Below are 19,551 nucleotides of genomic sequence, written 5' to 3'. Positions count from 1 at the left end.
CCAATGTAACATGCCATTTACAATTTTAGTGTTTTACTGTTGTATGCCAAAGACATGTCAGCATAGCCTCTGAATCAGAAGTTGAGAGCATCTTGCAAAGTTACAAAGCTTTGTCTCATCAGAATGACATTTCTCTTGGGATCGAAGCATTCTGACTATGATAAAAAGTCATAGAAAGAATGCAGGCACACAAAGCGATTCAATGCAGCTGGGAGCCAACACACATCAGAAGCTACATACAAGACAAGGGAAAAGAGGAAGAAAAGAGAGGAGCGAGAAGGGGATGTGTGTTGAAGGATGGGAGCAGGGAGGGAAGAGAGAGAATGAATGCACACTCACATAAAGAAGGGGGAAGGTAATTTTACCAATTCTTTCTTGCTGGTTCATAGAAATCACTAAACTGACTGCTAATTACAAAGTGTCTATACTCCAGTTTTCGGGAAGAGGAAATAAGCTTAAGTCTTTTTATGGAAACAAAGCCTCAAAATCCTTCACTTTTTAAAGCACCAATCTTGTCCGTTTCCCCTATGATGGATACTTATGAAATTCTGAAGTTGCCACGTTCTAGTATCTAAATGTACAAATACATAGCTTTGAAAATAAATGCAGAGAAGAATAGGAAATGTTATATGGGCAGCAAAGGTAAGAAATGTGTTGGATCTTCAGCACTTGAAAACAAACCTAAACAAACTGGTAAAGCCTGAAGTCCAACCCAGTATGCAAACATCACATCAGTGTTAATAAAAGACGGAGATTAAGAGCTGCAGCTAGCAAAGAATGTTTTCTAAAGAAAACTGGATTTTTGACTGAAAGACCACTTTCACAAAGATTTATTTTCCTGAGAAATGCAACGTTCTGCTGTTTGCGATCTCTCTGGAAAGGAGACTCCTTCTCTGAGAACTTTCCCTTTGAATCCCGGTTGTGGGGAAAGCCAATGGCCTCTGATGGAAGTTACCATTCAGTCCTGGTCACTAAACATTTAAAATTAACTTCTTTCAATTTGTAGTACTCTTCAGAGCAGCCTTAATATGAGTCCAGGGATGTGATAAATTCCACATCCTCATTTTGACGTTTCTGACGAAATCTGAGACTGCCTGTCCTTGAGATAACTACCCCAAGTCAAAACCGATAACCTGAAAGAGGGCAAGAATATCAAGAGAATATCAAAACTCGGTTAGATCCACAGAACTCAGAATTTTTAGTAGACAGGACAGACCTATACCACAAAACCTGTTAAGCACTCTGCTTGTGGAAGCCCGAATTTATCACAAGCAATGACAGGCTGCTAAAAACAAATAAAAAGAGAGAGGAAGGGTGAAATGATGAGATAAAGGACTTAATAAACACATTGACATCAGGGTGAACATTTTCAAAGCGATTCCTTACTTTCAGTAATAAAAGCCTATCCCTAAATGCATTCTTCAACACAGTGGAACAAGATGCACTTTTTTGGTGTGTGCATGGGTGTTGACAATTAGAGATTTGGAGGGGTGGGGGTGGAAGTTGAAATAGATGCTGGGCACTTGCAAGCAAACCAAAACTGTCTGCAAAGAGCCACTTCCTGCTGGTGACTAAGCCTTCACCCAAACAGTCAAGAGGAAGGGGCATAAGTAAAGCATTGCAAACGACCATCTCAATTGTATCAGAGTGGAGACAACTAGGACAAACAAACTCAGGAAGTGGCAGGGAGTTAGAAACCGAGAGGAAATCTATGGCACAGAGAGGAAAGTGAAGAGATTGCGCCGATCTGCGGAAAGGGTCACCTCTGGGTCGCACTGTGCCAAGCTTTTTCAAAACCGCTTTATTTGGACTATAATACAAAACTGGCACACACAGCTGGCGACTGCTGCAGAGGCTATTCAAATGTTAACATTCTCAATGATAAACAGCCAAAAAAAGTTCTATGTAAGCAAATTGGAACAAACAACTAATCTAAATCTGGTTGCTAAGAGACAGAGGATTTCAGCCAAAACCAGCCCCAAGCCTCAAGAATACTTTATTTTTGATTAAAAAAAAAAAAAAGTACCTGTAGATGACGCCATGTTGGTGAAGAAACATGAGTGCTGATGTGACCTCTGCTGCATAAAAGCGGGATCGAGGTTCGTCAAATTTGCGTGAGCGCTGGATTTGAAACATTAGGTCTCCTCCATTTACATATTCCATGACGAAAAAGAGGCGGTCCTGAAATTAATTAAACAGTGCTATTTAGCTAATTTCTTTTAGTCACACAAAGGACTGCTTGAAGCTACACTCTAGGTGACTGCAGCATTTGCGTCAAGAAATGAAAGAAACAAATGCTACAATTCTGAAAAAGAAAAGCTGACAAAATCCCCTGAACCTAAAGAAAACAAGAGCCTCAAAGTGAGAAATGAGAAAAAGAGCATAGAATCAAAATGTAGTAATAAGCAATACATATGCAAATCTCCACACATCAACAAATACATTTGGAATTATAATCAATTTTATATAATAGCGGAGATACTTAAGTGATGCTCTTTCTTTAAAATTTAGCCGTAACAATGAAGAGGTAAAGTCAATACTGTCAACTACTGATGGGCTGCTGGGCAAATTTCAGGCTCCTTATTTCTTCTCTTATCGCTTACCAGCTACTTTGTCTGCAAAGTATCTTTCCACAATTATGTAAAAAGAAATTAGAATTCTTAAGCTGTAGAAATCAGTGCTGCCAATCTCAAACGCTTCCATATGACTTTCTGAATTGTCTCGAACTCTCATACGGCAATGAAATAGAATTACATTATTAAAATACATATCAAGGTATTTTCATTTTCTTCTGATGCTTATCACTTCAAAGTTCAAGTTTTCAAGCCTTATTCCATGATGGAGAACTAGAAATGAACTTGACTTGAGAACAGCAACTGAGATTTTCAGGTCATCACCCCATTTTGGTGTGTTTCATAAAAAAATCCCAAAGTTAGGCACTCGGTGAAATAGTCAAAACTGAGAACACCAGTAAACTAAATCTATGCTTAGCATCTTGAAACATTTATGATCTAAACTGACAACGTAGGAAATCCCAAAGTTAGGCACTCGGTGAAATAGTCAGAACTGAGAACACCAGTAAACTAAATCTATGCTTGGCATCTTGAAACATGATCTAAACTGACAACGTAGATGAAGGCATAAGCAAAGAAATGACACACATCCACTTGATATAATTTAGATCCAATTTTTTGTTAATGTTTCTTACACATTTTCATAGTTTTCCCTCATCTGTACTATCAGCCCTAAATAATCATCAATTCTTTGCCCATTCACCCTTGGTTTCTAAGCCTACTTCCACAGTCTTTATTTCCTTACTGTAAAATATCTACATCTATATGCACATGACTTTAGGTAGAGGTGGAGGTAATTCTCATGGGATATGGAGAATGGATCTGAGCACATACTCCTCACTCTGCATTAGCACGCGTTTCGTTCTCTCGTCACATGATACACGGGTGTGTAAGCATGGGACTTCACCAAAGGGAGCCCTGCTCCAACTTTCATGTCATGCTGCAGTTTAGCTCTGGGTCGTGGTGTCGGGTGTGCTGGGTGGAAGAAAAGGAGATGAGATGTGGTATCACTTTGAACAAGCAAAACCAACAGAAGATGGAAGTTAATTAACCTCTCACAAGTGAATCCAAGCCTGCAGATTACATAGTTTATATATATGAGTCCAGAAATTCATAAATGTTTGCTGTTTGTCTTTAATCACCTACTCTACAGCTCAGATTCAAAGCATAGCACTTAAAAATATCCTTAAACTTAAGCATGTGCATTAATCCTGCTCATTAAGTGCCTCAATGTTATACTTATCAGGGGAGTTTCCTGGAGGAGGCTACAAATGTTTGGCTGACTTTTTGCTGATTACAGAAAGAGGATGCAGAAAAAAACCCTTGTGCCTTTCCCCCGTATCTTGGGAACACAGAAACTGCCAGACTGGATCAAATTCAGGATCTGGGTGGACTGGCATTCTTGGTAAAACACTGCTAACAAACTTTGGTACATTTTCCAACATTTTTCTTACATTCCCTAGTACAGAAAACCTGCTAAAGAATAGTATCAAAGCTTCTGGCTGTATCATATACCCCAAAAAGCACAGCTTCAGAGCCATGCCTTTGTTCTTTTTGCTATCCTTAATACTGCTGATAAGAAGCATTCAAAGTCATAGTGCAGATCTCTCAACATTCGTGTAGCCTTTAAATATTACCTTGGGTTTTTTTAAGCAAAAATATGTGTCCTTGTGCTGTCTCTCTGGATTTCTTCCTTGTGATTTCTCTCTGGAACCCATGAGAATTACAGCCTTGCTTTTAAAAGAAAATCTGATAGCTCTCAGAGATGGTCTCACGATTTCAGAAGTTAGAGCTTAAGGATAACACGAACTGCAGTCAGTTTTGTGATAAAGTCAATCAAAAGCGTAGCTATATTGGTACTGTCATGTAGCATAAGAGGATACAATGTCCCCAAGAAGAAGATGTAGGCATTGTCCTTCCTTAGGCTCCTCATCGCTGCACTACAGATTGTATCTCTGAAGAGCAGCCCGAGTGTCCCTTTGCAACACATTGCCTTAGACTATTTCACATGGATATAGTTCAGTGTTTCAAGTACAAAACCCATTTGGACTGCAGGCTGGGGAGCATCTGACTAACATTTGGCTAAAGTAACTTCTAACACTTGCTGAAACTGAACCTTTTTACATTTCTATTTTGACCTTTCCAAAGTCAACAGTCTGGATGTGGGTGGGCACAAGCAGGACAAGTAAGCTGCAATTCACATTCCCCTGAGCAGCCATACTCATTCTCAACATTGCTACCTTTTTGCTACACCTCTATCACCAGTATAAAACCAACGATTCTGATGCAAAGCCATTGTGCTGTGTCTTACAGCTGTGACTCCCAAACAGTCACCCTCAACTTGCCACTGAGCTGGGAGCTGCTGCTCCCAACAGCGATGCCACCACTCTTCCAACTGCTGGGGATGGTGTACAGAGGGGGGGGAAAAAAAAAAAAAAAAAAAAAAAGAGGAAAAAAGCCTGGTTTACACAAATGTACAGATCAGGGCCATTTCCTAACATGTCAGGATATACATTGTATTGTTTTTATATTAAATACTGTGTTTGATCCAAACAGAACCAATATTTTTTGTGCCATTCACCAAATGTCTACTTGCTGGTTCTAAATATCAGAAATTGTGTTTAGTTAGAACTTCAAATGCTTTTATTTTGGTTCAGTCCTTTGTAGGACTTTTCCAGTTTAGCCAGCTGAAAATCTAACCTGGATCGTTCAGCAAAATATCTTGTCATTAGACAGTCTGAACAAAAGCTTTAGCAGCAGCTCCATTCCCAGAACTGCAGCGCTAACTTTCCTGTCCTCTTTCACATCTTATTATGCACATCCCATTCTCAATGTGAAGGGGTATTTCCGGCAGATTCTGCAGCTTAGTTGTCCGCCTCTTCAAAACTCTATCTACTAAAACTAGAATTAACAGCTCAGTGATTGAAATTGCTCTGCTGTTGCATTTTTCTGCTGCTATTTCAAGGTACTTTTCCAGCTTTCCTGGGTGCATGTTTCAGCTTCCTAATGAGAAAAAAAAAGTAGTTTGAAAGTTCTGTTCTCTATTTACAGTGAAACTGGAAAAGGGGTTGATTTTGAGAGAAGAAAAATACTTGTCCTCACCCACTAACATGGAGTAAACAATAAGATGCACATGCATAGCAGGCCAGAGTTTCAACATTAGAAGGTACCGTCTTTTTTGACTCAGTCCCTATGAAAACTACTTTCTTAAAACCCCCCTCTGGGTTTTTTTTTTTTTTTTTTTTTTTGCTCAGGACAATGGCATGATCAGCTGGGACTCAAATTTACATTAAAAGAGGATGCAAGAGAAGAGAAAATATTTTATGAATAATGAGCTGAGATTGTAAGTCCATTTTTCTCCTGATTCCCATAACTTCAGCAACAACAGAGACACTATGTTTGCTACTTTAATTTTTTCCCAGTCTTTCATCAAAAGTTAACAATCAAAAGACAGACTCCTAGCACTCTGGTTATTTTCTTTCTGTCATAATGTATGCAGACACACAGAGTGACCCAATGAGACCCCTGTGACTTTGATGCAGAGATGATTTCATCCTCAAACTGGAATTGTGAAACAACTGTATCATGCCTGATTATATGCGTCTTGCTACATGTATCACCAGGATATATTTAAATATTGAAGTGGGAGAATATAAAGTGAACGCCCTAAAGAATTATGCATTATTAAGGCACAACACAGTGTTTACTCAGTTAAAAAGGAGATATAAGGTATGACTTATCGTTGATTGTGCTCCAAGAGAAAATTGCATGGGTTTGGACTGCATTATTTTTCCACTATGTTTTCATAACATTTTAGAAGTATGTTTTGATGAACAAAACAAATGTAAAGCAGTCCTGGGAACTCTTTAATTATATAAACTGAAATAAAAGGCAAAATGACAAATAAAGACATGATAGCTTAATCCTCTCTTGGCATCTATAAAGCAAAAAGGTACTGCAAAGTAAGCCAATATGTTTCCTGAAGTAATTAGATTCTTTTACAGGGTTTATTTTAGCCCTTAATCATACCTGCTCTTCCTTGAATTTCTCAAAAAGTATATTGAATAAGAATACTTAATAAATGGAAAGACAAAAGGAGCAGAGTGCATGAGTAAGAGATTTTAAAAGCAAAGCAGATACGGAGTAAACAGGCTAGAAGTCAAGACAAAAGTTCAACTTCACTCTGTATATCCATAGTACTTTCTGACTATGGCTTTAACTACTATGCTGGAATGCATACCTGCCTGTCTTAACAGGGTGTTGGCCTAGATGACCTTTCAAGGTCCCTTCTAACCTAAACTATTCTATGATTCTCTGATTAACATCTCTATTATTCCAATCTCACCTCTAGTTTTTCTTAATTGGGATTGTCCCCTGCACGCTTTACATTTTCAAAACTGGACTCTAAAAGCAACCTCTCTTTTAGTCTCTGTCCCTATCACTATCTGGAAAAGTATGCTTATCACTTAAACTAGAAATCTTGCTTCATCTTCTCTCTCATTCCACTCCTTTAATTGTGCCCTGATTTCATTTGTCATTCTCCTTGACATTTAAAATAACCATCCTTCAGCTCTACAGTAAATCCTTCTAACTAAATTCTTTACTTTTTATTCTGATTACTACCATAACCTTCCCTCTTCAAAACCATTCTCTGATTTTTAGTTTTGTTTATATATGTTTTGTTAACATCAGCCTATATACGATGTGTACTCCCCACTGGTTTATATTAGCTTGTTTTTATATGTTATGAGTTTCATTGGATAGAGCTTCTGCTTTTTCTTTCTTTTGGAATAATGTATCAGTTTTTAATTGGGAAAAGCGGGGTGGTTTCCAGAAACATCAATACTAATAAACTGTCAGGACATAACAGACTCAATCCAGTTCCCTTTTGTGGAGGTGTGATTAATGACCAAGACCTTCCTACTAGCAAGACCAGATAATCTTGCCAATCAGTTTTGATTTAACAGATGACACTATACAGTCTATTAGTTGTTTAGATGTAGAATAAGACCATTGTTGAGGAACAAGCTTCTATGTAAACCCTGAAAGCTTCGACATGGAAAGACTTTGATGTATTGTTTACATTGATTATTGTGTAGCCCTTAAAAGATTTTTTTTTTTAAATTGTTATCAGTCATTAACCTGTCTGTCCTTTGTTTGTTTTCCAGTTAAAATCTCATTAACATCGGATTGAAGCTTAAAGACAATCCATCGGTAGACATAAGGACAAGTACAATTATCACTGGAATCTGAAGAGTACAAACTTTTTTTTCCCCCCTTTCAAATGAGGCTTGCCAGCTGGGGGACCCAATACGCAGATCAGCACAGCCTCATTACTGAAACATTACAAAACAAAAATAAATCACGCAATCTGTCTCCCAGTTTCAAATCTGAGATGTGTATCCACACTACAAGCCTGAGAACAAATCTTTTCACTACTGTTTTTTGTTCTGTTCAACCCTCACAACACTTAAAAATGAGGGAATTCAGGAAAGGCATCAAACACCAACTCCTCCAGTAAAACTAATAAATGATAAATCTTATTAGTCTGCTCCAACTACCATTTTTTTTCCTTCATTTATGTTTTCATACAATTGGCTGGAATAAATTCTTCCTGATTCTCATTAGTTTCCTAAAGTAAGTTCTTTGTGTGAATACACCTTTTTCCTCCCAATTTCCGAAAGTTGTATTTGAATTAGATTTCTCCAGAGGCTACTGAAAATATCAAGAAAATTAATTCATGTATTAAATACAGGTAAATTTAAAACCAAAATAGTTCATATTCTAGTAGAGTACTGTTACATAATGGAATATGTTTAGCCACTAAACTCATTGCAAAACAGAAGTCAAAGATACAACTTTTATTGCACAAGATGTCAGATATAGCACAACCTTGGTATGCTCTGTAAGATGATATTTTATTCACATCATGCATATATGGAATTCTTTTCCAGTTAGTACAAAACTGTGATTACTTCACTCTATTTAAACAGGATGCTCAAACAGTTTGTTTAAAATTACCTAAAACTACAGCAACTGTCCCACCCCTCAGAACTTGAATAAACATTTCCTGCTTCTGATGGAAATTGCACAGGCACACTGTACACAAAACTATACGCAAACCTTCAACACCCTGCGGAGAAAACTAACCAGGATGGCAGATTCATCTTCCATAACCCGAGCATTAGGAGGGACAAATATAAAACTACAAGAAAAAAACAGGTACAACACTAAAGAAAACACCAAAAAGCGCCCTCCTGTTAATTTGATTCCTTTTTGAGGCTTACAGTAACAATCTTCAACAGGACACTATGACACATTATCTGTCTCTGATTTCAGTGTTTATACTCAGGGCTAATTATGTTGTTTTTCCTGTTTTGTATCAGTGCTTTCATGAAGTTCCCAAATAAGAAGAGAACGATTTCTATGAATCCCACATTTCTTGGAATAAATGCCCTGTACATCAGAACTGCTAGCCTAAACTTCACACAGGATATTTGCATCTTCCACTTACTCAGATTTTGTATTAAAGGTTGGTTTTGGGTTTTTTTTTGTCAACCAGACACTTCAAATTTCTCTCAAGTTTGTGAGTACGACTATAGCTAGGGCCTTACTTCTCAGTTTTACTCAGCTTTGCCCAGTATTCAATTCTGAATCCATTTTTTTGTCAGTGAAAGAAAGAATGAGCTCAAAGTTAAGACACAGGCTGTAGAGAGTCAGGGAATCACACAAAATTGGATGAAGTAGTCTTGCAAGGTCATCTAGCTTATCCCACAGCTGACAGGCAGGATCAGCTGTACCTAAGCCAAGGGGAGCTAACCTTTTCAATGCTGTGAGGTGGTCTCCAGGCACTGTGAGCCAGCAATCTAACCACAAACCTGAGCAGCCCTGCTGAGTGGACTCCATTTGGCCCACAAAGACCTAGAAGCAGAAGTCTCTGCTAGCCTGGTCTGTGGGAGGGCACATGTGTTTGTCTGCTCTCCACTGCAGTGGAGTCTTCTGCTGTGCCAGAAATGCTCTGTTCTCTTCCCAGTCCCCTTGTCAGAAAATATTTCTATTCTGTTCATACAGACCCCAAACATTATGTCAATTGAGAGCCTGTGGCGTAAAAACCACTTTTAAAGTCTTGAAAATGGTTTCAGGAATAGTTGGCCCTCCTTGACACACTGGAATAATTGTCAAAACCCCTCTCTACTGTACTCTACCCTACCCTACCATGTGAAGGGCCAGAAAAAGCTACAAATCAAATACAATTAGTTTCCAAACAGTGCTTTCAGAATTGGTAGAGAGGTTCTCAAAACCTTTACGCTGAATTACTGTAAAGACTTGCATTGCGGCATTTACTCATCTATAATGTGAGTCACTGGAAAAGGGTTTTTAAGCAAGATGCTTGTTTGAGATCTCTAATCTTCATAAAGTAGGCCTGGCATATCACTTTTGTCATGGGAGATTTATGTTGCCTCCCTGTGGAATTTCAGTTGATACTGGAACACAACAGAGCTTTTAACATGTTTTTCATGCCCCTAACGCATCCCATAGTACCGTTCAACATGGAAAATATGGGCAGCGTACGTACAACTGAGATACACTGGCTGGCTGGGGGTGGGGGACGTGCTATGTGCCAGCAGTAGGTCACAGAACTGTGGAAATTGCAACTTATGATTTAAAGCAGGAAACATTAGCCAGGACCTTGTGGACATCACCTATTCTTTTCAAAAAATGTCAAGGGATGATTAGGCTTTACCTAGATTGGCATTCAAGAAGGAAATCTTGTTTAATGATTTTTCCAAAGACAGATCCAACAATACTCTAAAACTGTCCAAAATGAAGAGACCAGCCTGTCCCAAACTCAGAGAGAGTGAAAAAATGCGCCCTTTGGTTACCCCCTTGGCACAAATACCTCTAGAAAAGTTTAGTTGATTGTTTCAATTATTCAAAGAATCTCATCCCACATTACCATGGCCAGCAAAATCCACGGCCTTTAGCATCACTTTTGAAATGTACAGGACTTCAACTGTATCATAAATTTTGGAATATGATGAAGTATGGATATGAATAAAATCTATATCCTAGAATCTGCAACTAACAATCATATACATCAGAATAACAGATGAAGGTTACATCCCTTACACAGATCTTTTTCCTGGGTAATTTACAAATACCTGAAGTTTGAATAAGGTCTTCCTACTGTTTTTTCAGATAATGAATTCTGTCAGATTACTATCTGCACCAAATTTACTATGTGTTGGATTAGTTGATGTATCAGGCACATACTAGGGCACACAAAAAGAAAATATGGTTCAAAATGTCATTAATCCTGTTTCTAAAAAAGGTAATGTTTAGACTAATTCAAAGTAGCACAGAAAGAGCAGGTGGAGGGTTGTCAGCCTGCTCTCCATAGGGCTGTCATTTTACTGACTGAGAATATGACATAAAATTCTAGCTCTACATGAGTTTCTTGAATAGACAAAAATTTCCTATTAAGACCCTAAAATGTTATCATGCGAGTGCAAATATTTTCTCTTTTTTAGTTTCTCCCCACTTTAAAAAAGAGCTACAGTTTAGTTTTTTGTTCTTCTCAGTCACTAATGGATATTTTGTCTTCTGCATATGTGAATGTTTCCTGTGACACCTGTAATATAATATCTGATGTTCTGACACAGTATCTACAGGGCTTAGTGGTGAGACTCTCTTTAGCTCAGATGGGGCTTAGGCCAGGATTACATTTTTAATGCTGTAATATGTGGAATTTGTTGGCCAAGGGCATGCAGTAAAGATGCAGAAGAAATTATAGGCATTGCCATTTCATCAGCTTGATCCCCTACCATCTAACCTTAGAAATGAACTGAAATAAAAAAACTTCCAACTTTTGGGAAATCTTTAACCCCAAATCATCCTGGAGAGATATGTGTTCTGTTGTCACTGGATGTTTATGGGAGTTGATGCAAATCTTTCAGTCTCTGCCCCAAGCTGCAGTGTTGGTAGCCACAAGATCCATGGCGAGCTCAGGGAAGGACTGCTGTTCCCTGGGGTGGCAACCCTGATCCCTGCCTGCTCCCTGAAAGTCCAAGCAAGCCCCGAGAGCATGGACCCCAAAAGTGTGCCAGGTGGTGTAATATGCTCTTTGTACCCTTCCTCTCGTACAAGGGAGAAACACAACTGGAATCCTCTGCAGAAATGGCATGTTTTGTAGTTCTAGTCACTTCAAAAGGGGTATCAAGTAGGAAAAGCTTCTCCGGCCATTTCCCTAATACCTTCATTTGATGACAGATAAGCTGTGAAAATCGCCTTTTATGAAATTCTTTGATCTCATCTTCTTTTGGTGGTGTTTGGAAAAAAAGAACTGTTCTGGTGAGATAATTCTAAAGACCTCTCATTTAATGGCCTGATGCACATGGCAGAAAACGGTATCAAGCCTGCAAAATGTCATTATGTAGAAAATGTTACAGTGTGCAGGCAGCTGTTAATATTCCTTTGTTCTGATGCTTATAGGAAAAATATAAACACCATCTTGCAATTAGAACTAACTACGTAGTTTTTGAAGGCACTTCAGAACGTCTAAGAACAACTTTTAGCCTGTTTATATTCTACCAAGGAGCAGAGACAGAAGTGGCATTTGTACTGGGTGTCTCCTTAGTCCCTACGCTGGTTCTGGAATCTTCCTTGTCTTTATAATGCCTGTTTTCTTATGCTGTCTAGGCATCTAGTTTATGTCTTTGAGCACACAGGGAAATGCATCAGATGCTACACAACTAGTAGAGAACACTCTGGGGAATGCAGCCAGTTGGTCCAGCAGCAGTGGTTATCAAAAGGAAAAGGAACCCAGTTAAGGAAGATAATGAAAATGATGGGACAAAATACTCATCCGGCAACCATTTTCTGAGAAATTACCCATTATTGCTGAAAAAAACAACCAGAAGTAATTAGCTGAGTGGGCAAGTCTTTATATCACAGTCATGATACACTGCAACAGTGCTTTCTGTTTCGAGGGATGCAATAAACTGACCAAAAGGCAGAAGTTGACGTCTTAGATCTATGAAACTGTCAGTGGTGAACCAGGAGGAAACTACAATGTCTTTACCAATTAGTTACTTGTATAAAAGCTACACAGACAAAGAAGTCTGTTGAGACATGATTTCCAGTCATATAGATCAGGACCAGGCATAGTGAACCAAAATGGGCACTACAGCAGAAATAAATACATGAGCATATTTGATATTTAAATTTCACTAACTGTTTACATTTTCAGAGTTAGAATTTCACATAGAAAAATCACCAAAAAGCTAAAACCTTTATAAGAAAAAAAGCACAGACGTATAAAGCTTTCCTCTCTCCCCATGCAGCAACAAATTTTTGCCATTGCACCAGCCTGTGAAAGGAGAGTTGTCTCACATTATAGAATTCAGCGCTGGAAAAACCTGCCCCTTCTTCCAGCTCAAAATAGTACTTGCCCATGAACAGAGCAGTAGACACCATAGAAGGAAAGAAGGCAATGCAAAAAGTTATTCAAACATTCAAAATGTCGCATTGTAAGTTAACTTGGCTAACAGGAGCTTGACGTGAATGTTAGTGTAATTGTTAAGAAAGAAATAAACCAGAATTCTCCAAAAGCTTTCAAACATCCTCCCCTGCAATGTGAGAATGAGCTTTGGAAAATGGTGGTACAGCAGAGCCAGCTTCTACACGTACTGCCTAGATATTCCATTCATGATGCTTTGTGTTTTACAGAATCATTTGCTACCGGATATTCTTTACTGCTTTTAAATTGCTATTTCTGCCTAAGCAAAAATGGGTGAAAAGATGGGTACTTCCTCCCTCCCAGCAAGTTTTTTTTCTGAAGACGAATCACCAAATGAAACTCAGGGAACAAAGTATGAGCATTAAATAGAGGGCTTTTACCGATTTCTCAGTACAAGCTTCTTATTCTTTGGAGCTGATAATTTTCCAGTCTCTGGCTGGCTAGCATCTCCCTTACATTCATCAATAAGTCATTCATAATTAATGCTCCCATAAAAGCGCTCCTTTGCATGTTCTTCATACTTCCTTACTCTTATAACCAACTCAATTGCTTTGCAGTAAGAAAAAAAAAATTCAGGTTATTCACTGATGCATCTAGCAGCACACAGCATTTTGTATTCAGCAATTTTACACAAGTCAGAGCACAATAAAACATTCTCTGGTCTTGTTTTAGGACTTGATTTTCTAACTTCTGTTCATTAGACCAGGCCACTGACTCCTATAAGACATTTTGTGAGAATAAGTGGTAAGAATTGGCTCATTTATACTTTTAGAAAGTTTGCGGTGGGGGAGGACAGGGAATCCTGTGCTTCATTCAAAAGAAGGAGATGAATGAAGTCTTTGGCAACATAAACATATTCACTACCAGAGAAACAGCTCTTCTCTATTATGTGAAGTGTTTCAGTAATGTTCCCACGTACTTAAAAACAAAGGTCAGCCAGTGACAACAGTTGGTTCTAGCTTGACAACACAGCAAGAAACTCCTACTGCACTGTGATCATCCAGATGGAAAATTTATATGAGATACTGTCATATCAGTTCACAAACTATGCCCTGGATGCCAGAAATAACTTAAAGTCTACAGTTGACTTGAACATGATGTTCTGAATAGTAAAAAATAGTTGCATTTGTACTAACAAAACCTTGCTGAGGATTTCAAGTTCCTTAGAATGAGACATTAACATGAGTAACTGTGTCTCCACTCACATGAAAGAAAAACAGCATAGTATTATTTTGCAGTCTTCACCTAAGAGACTTTCTTTTTGGGAACTTGGCTGAGCCAGAACAAAATAATTACAAAATAATGACAGCAAAAATAGATGTGTTGCTTCTCTAAAGTAAGTTAAGAAATGTCTCCATTCAGAAATATTTAAGCTTTTTCTTTGGGACCCCTCTTTTCTTACAGGTTCATAGTACTCTAACAGTGACAGGCACACTAACGTGCTGATACTCATTTCCTTAAATTCAAGCTCAGTCCTTCAGACTGTGCGTATACAAAGAAGTATGTTGAGCTCAAATGTATACTAGTATTAGTTGTAATAAACTACCATAACAGGACCCAGTGGCAGACAAACTTCCCACTGATACCGTACTTTGTAATACCGTCCTCTGCACGGGGACTCAAGATATGCCAAGGAGTAGAGTTAGGATGTACAAGGAGAAACAGCAAGACAATTAGTCAAAGCAACACTAGGAAAAGTGCTTGCAGGGCATCTGCTGCCTAACCCAGGTGAGTTGCAGCCTCTTGCTGAGTGCTGGAGCCACGGCTGAAGCCTCAGGAAACACCTCACTTTGCTAAGCTTCAGGGATTGCACATGTTATGCCTCACTTTTTATGGATGCCCAGGCTATTTTCCATAGAGCAAGCTTCATTGCATTAACCACAGCAATGAAGGAATAGATGCTCACTTACACTTTGGGAAGTGTATCCTTCGTTCAGAGAGCGTAACACAAAATTATCACTGAATCAGGCTATTTGGGAAGAGAGAAACTAATAGACCCATTGCTAACTTCATACCTGGTACAAGGCCAAACACAAAATTGTCTTCTCTTCACATCCTCTTACACTAACTTTCTTACTCCCAGCCTGCCCTAGGTAACAGTTAATGTAACAGTTTCATTAGATAGTGGTAATACATAAGAATTTCCCAAGATCTTCAGCGCTTTTCCTGAACCCTGTCTGTAGAAACATCAAAACTCCTTTGTCAAGGGGAGATGAAGCCCACTAAGAAGAGCAGCTTACGGGCAGAGCTTCCACCCTGGGCAAATGTTCTGAGCAAATCCCTGTGCAGCCTCTGTTGCTAAGCAGAAACCAGATAACCTGCTCTGCTAGAGAGCAGCTGCCAGAGAAGAAACTTAACCTTCATATGCTCTCTCCTGTGTCTCTTGTATAGACCACTATTCCACCCACAAATTCAGCATTTCATGCTTTGATTTGCTCTCATGCAGCAAAAAACCCACAACAAAAAGGGAGAACATAATTGTAACTATAAATAAAGACTAAAAAAGTTAAATGTTTAACACAATTAATACAAATTCAAATAAATGTGTCTACTTCAAAATAACAAATATATGCAGAGATACTCCTATTCAGCAAGTGGTAAGAGGCCAGCATATATAGCGAGCTACCGCATGAACTGATACAGGGAGATGGGGGCTGCCCAGGGCTTTCTGCTGAACTAAGCACTGCCATTCTCCGTAGCCCTGAATTTAGCATTTAATGCTCTTTACACTTACAAAACTGCCAGTGATAGAGTCAGGGCCCTGACGGCGCTTATAGGCCCGAGTGTCCCTGCCCAGCCTCCCCTGGTGACGGACAACCCCTCAACCCTGGCTGTGGGAACCCACTGCAGCCCAGCCCAGGCCCGAAGGTGTGCACTTCTGGCCCTACCTCCTGGATGGACCCTGGACCTGGTTCATCCCTTCACCATGCTGGAGACTGTTGATGGACGCACCTTACTGGCTCCTCTTGTCACATCTGGACCCCAGGGGTCTGTGTCGATCAGTGAGGGAGGCTTGCACTGGGCCACTCTCAGCACCTGGTGCTCAGGCTGGTCCTTACTCTTGCTGACAGACAGTGCATATCGATTTCCAAAAGGTATGAACAAATTTGAACCAATGGTCATTACATTCATATCCCCAAAGGAAGGCAACTAATGTTTGGCACAACATAATCCCCAGGAATTTCAGGGAGAGGAAGAATTTCTGTCTGAAGTACAGGTTGTCCCCTGCATGACTTAATCACTAGCCAAGCTCCTTATGGGAAAGAAAGTGGAGGGAGAGATGCCTTGGCTTACTACGGAGATGGCAAGTGACCCACAGGTTACAGACGAGGACTTTGCTCTGGACTGAGTAAGGCTGAACTCACTCTAAGACCCAGTAAACTGTCAGTAGGTTTTAAAACGTGGATCAGCAAGTTTTCCGTGATGTAACAAGTGCGGACACATGCATGAAGTGATGCCGATAGGACATTACCCACAGTCACTGACCTCTGACTTGGGTGAAGCTTTTGTGAGGTCAGATTTGCACCTGCTGCTTGGGCAGCATATGTATGGAGCCTTCAGGTTACCTATATTCACTGGGCACCTTCTGTGCATACTGAAGCATGGGCAATTTAAAACATTAGTCCTGTAAATGCATGCTGGTATGTGGAAATATCTGCACATTTGGAAAAAAAAAATATATTTTATGAGATGTCTAAATTGAGTTAAGTTTGTCTGCTAGTTGCTCACTGAATTTCTATCTTCCTGTGGAGGGAAAGTGTTTTGATACACAGCAAACACAGACTTCAACTTATCTACTGTGTCTACAGTCTTTTTAAATTATCTAGAAATCTGCTTCTTTGATTTGTTCTTTAGCTGGTTAAAGGTTAAAAAACTTTAAAGAACACAGCATTTATTGCAACATCAAAGATGATTACAGAATAGCCTGGCAGTTTACTTCTCTGCAGAATGCCCATAAAAAAGAAAGATGTGTGCATCAGGAATTTGCAGAATGTGTTGCACTATAAGATAAACTGAAAAAGGAATGTGTATGTGCATGAATACTGTCAAGTTCCTATTTTGACAGTTACTGAAATAGATTAAATTGTACCACTTTTTTTTTGCAAATTTAGAAGGAAAGATGTTTCTGAAAAATACTTACAGAGCTGACAGAATAGATCCAGGTAAGAAAAGTTTAATTCCAGGCTAAATAGAAAATGTAATGCAATTCAAAGCACAAGAGAGAGAAATTACAAGGTGGAAACACTCAATTTACACTAGATTCTTGGTATTTTAATCACCACAAAATTTTCAGCCACCTGGGTGGCATTACAAGCAGGTAACACTACCAAACAGATGGAATGAATTAATGCCAAAAATGAAAACCCAGCCATGGTTCATGAAGTTTGGAAAGATACCTTCCTTAACAATTGCAGTAAATCTTTAAATTAAAATCCTCCAAAAACTTCTGTATTTATTCGTCTTAAAGAAATGAAAGGCTAATGTAAACTCAACTTCACACCAACTCCTACTTGCAGTAACACGTGTCCACTGGACAAAGGACTGCAACTTCTCTCTTACCCAGAATAAGGGCCTGAAGGCAAATGATACAAAATGGGGCACTATCATCCAGGGCGATGGTGAAATGTAAATGGTTCAGCCTACATCCTGCACTGCTTCTACCCATTATGTTGTGCCACATCCCAATAGCGATGTAAAGATACACCTCACCAGGACCACCTGTGAGGGCAACTGTTCCCTGACTCCCACAGTGAGTGAATGAGATTGTGTGTGTGCTTGTAATCCCACAGTAGAAATAGAAAATTTCACTTACATTACTTTTTTAATGCTCCATTTTTGCATCTGTAAAATTCTAATAGCACCATGTCTAGAGAAAATAAGGCAAGAATAAGGCAAGGAGGAGAGGATTTTTCTTGAGGGAGCTTCTTTAAGAATTGGTAGAGGAATTGGTATAAGAAGAACTTGTTACAGGAGTACAGCTATTTCATCTGACAGATTCTTAACAAATGAGTATTTATTACTGGCAGAACAGCGTCACTTTACTGGTGGGGTCCCACCAAGGATCTTTACCGAGCCCAGTTTTATACAACGTCTCTATCAGTGACTCGGCGAAGGGAACAGGGAAATACCCAGATCTGGGGATCATACAAAGCTCTTTCAAATAGACACTGTGCTAATGGCTAAGGAACTCCAAAAAGGACCACTCAAACTGGGTGGGGTTTTTTTAAAGATCATTATCCTAGTGAAAGTGGCAATACATGTGAAGAATAACTGCAATATTATAATAATTATTTAAAGAAAAACAAGGAGGTGATATAGGCATCATCAGGGCAAAGACTGAAATTATGATTGCAGCAGCCTGAAAGAACGACAGCATAAAATATAAAGGCCATGCTTAGTTTCACTTTATTTTGGAAAACAACTGCAGATTACCTTGTTTCAGGCTTTTAGTTCATACTTGGCTCTGGAAATTTTTCATTTAGGATTCATCAATTAACAATAACTGATGAAAACATTTAAAGAAAAATGTTTGGAAAAGACCAAGAATGAACAGGGGTCATAACATGAGTGCACCAAGTCTTTCAAATCTGAAGAAGATTTTCAATGCCTTTTCCTCTGCATCTATCGATCGTGTCATCTGCTAATGTGCAACGCTGCAAATCAAATGTAAAAACATGGTAAAAAAAATTCCATTGATCAACCACAAGCTTTAATTAAAAGCCTGTGCTTTCAAGAATGTAGTGGGGTATTAAGAAAAAATAATCTTCTTTACAATATTGTGTTCTGAATAAAGCTCGTTATGGTTCCAAGCTTCTAGTCAGACAGATTTACAGACTCTGTATCGATTGAAAGGTCAATTTGAAGATTTGACTGCTGAATGAGATGTAATTTTTTTTAGTGGGTCTTTTACCTGTACATATGTTCTGACCACATTGAAATACTAGAAACAAAGCCAGGGATGTATACCTACATAAACAGACTGATTTCAAGCTGCAGATTAAAAAAACCAAACCAAAACAAAACACACTACACACAAGAAAACCCAGACAAAACCCCTTAAGCCTTTCAAAGTACAGGTATTTATGTCAACTGGAGTTTTATGTAGATTCATATGATATATTGGAACACTATGGTTGTACAAGATTATCCTCCTAAGAGAATATTTGAAACTGAAAATTATAATATTATAAAGTAATTTCACAATAAAATAGTGCTTTTGTGACATGGGATCACTTTTAGTTTCACTTATTATGCATTGGAGAAAATATAAACTTGACACTGACTCACAGAACCTCAAATGCCTTTTAGAAAAAAATGTTTCCACTCCCCCACCAGGTGGGCCCTTTTTTCATTCTAACTTTGAAGCCAACCAAAACATGTTTCTATGTCTGCAGTGAGCAGCAATAAAAAAATAAAATTTCAGCTGCTGTAGTTCAGGAAGTAAAACAAAAACATGAT

General features: G+C 38.8%; 1 protein-coding gene across 1 annotated transcript in view; it reads right to left on the bottom strand.

Moving 5' to 3' along the window:
• The window catches only part of PRKCE (protein kinase C epsilon), a 296,989-nt gene that overhangs the window by 51,454 nt on the left and 225,984 nt on the right, over window positions 1-19,551 (bottom strand). Inside the window, exon 11 of the mRNA XM_009635670.2 lies at window positions 2,027-2,181. Within this exon, the coding sequence (XP_009633965.1) occupies window positions 2,027-2,181 (155 nt within the window). The remainder of the gene's footprint in view (window positions 1-2,026; window positions 2,182-19,551) is intronic.

The sequence above is a fragment of the Egretta garzetta genome, unplaced genomic scaffold (genome assembly GCF_000687185.1).
Source record: "Egretta garzetta isolate BGI_Z169 unplaced genomic scaffold, ASM68718v1 scaffold123, whole genome shotgun sequence".
Lineage (NCBI taxonomy): Eukaryota > Metazoa > Chordata > Aves > Pelecaniformes > Ardeidae > Egretta > Egretta garzetta.
This window is presented reverse-complemented; position numbering and strand designations above follow the sequence as displayed.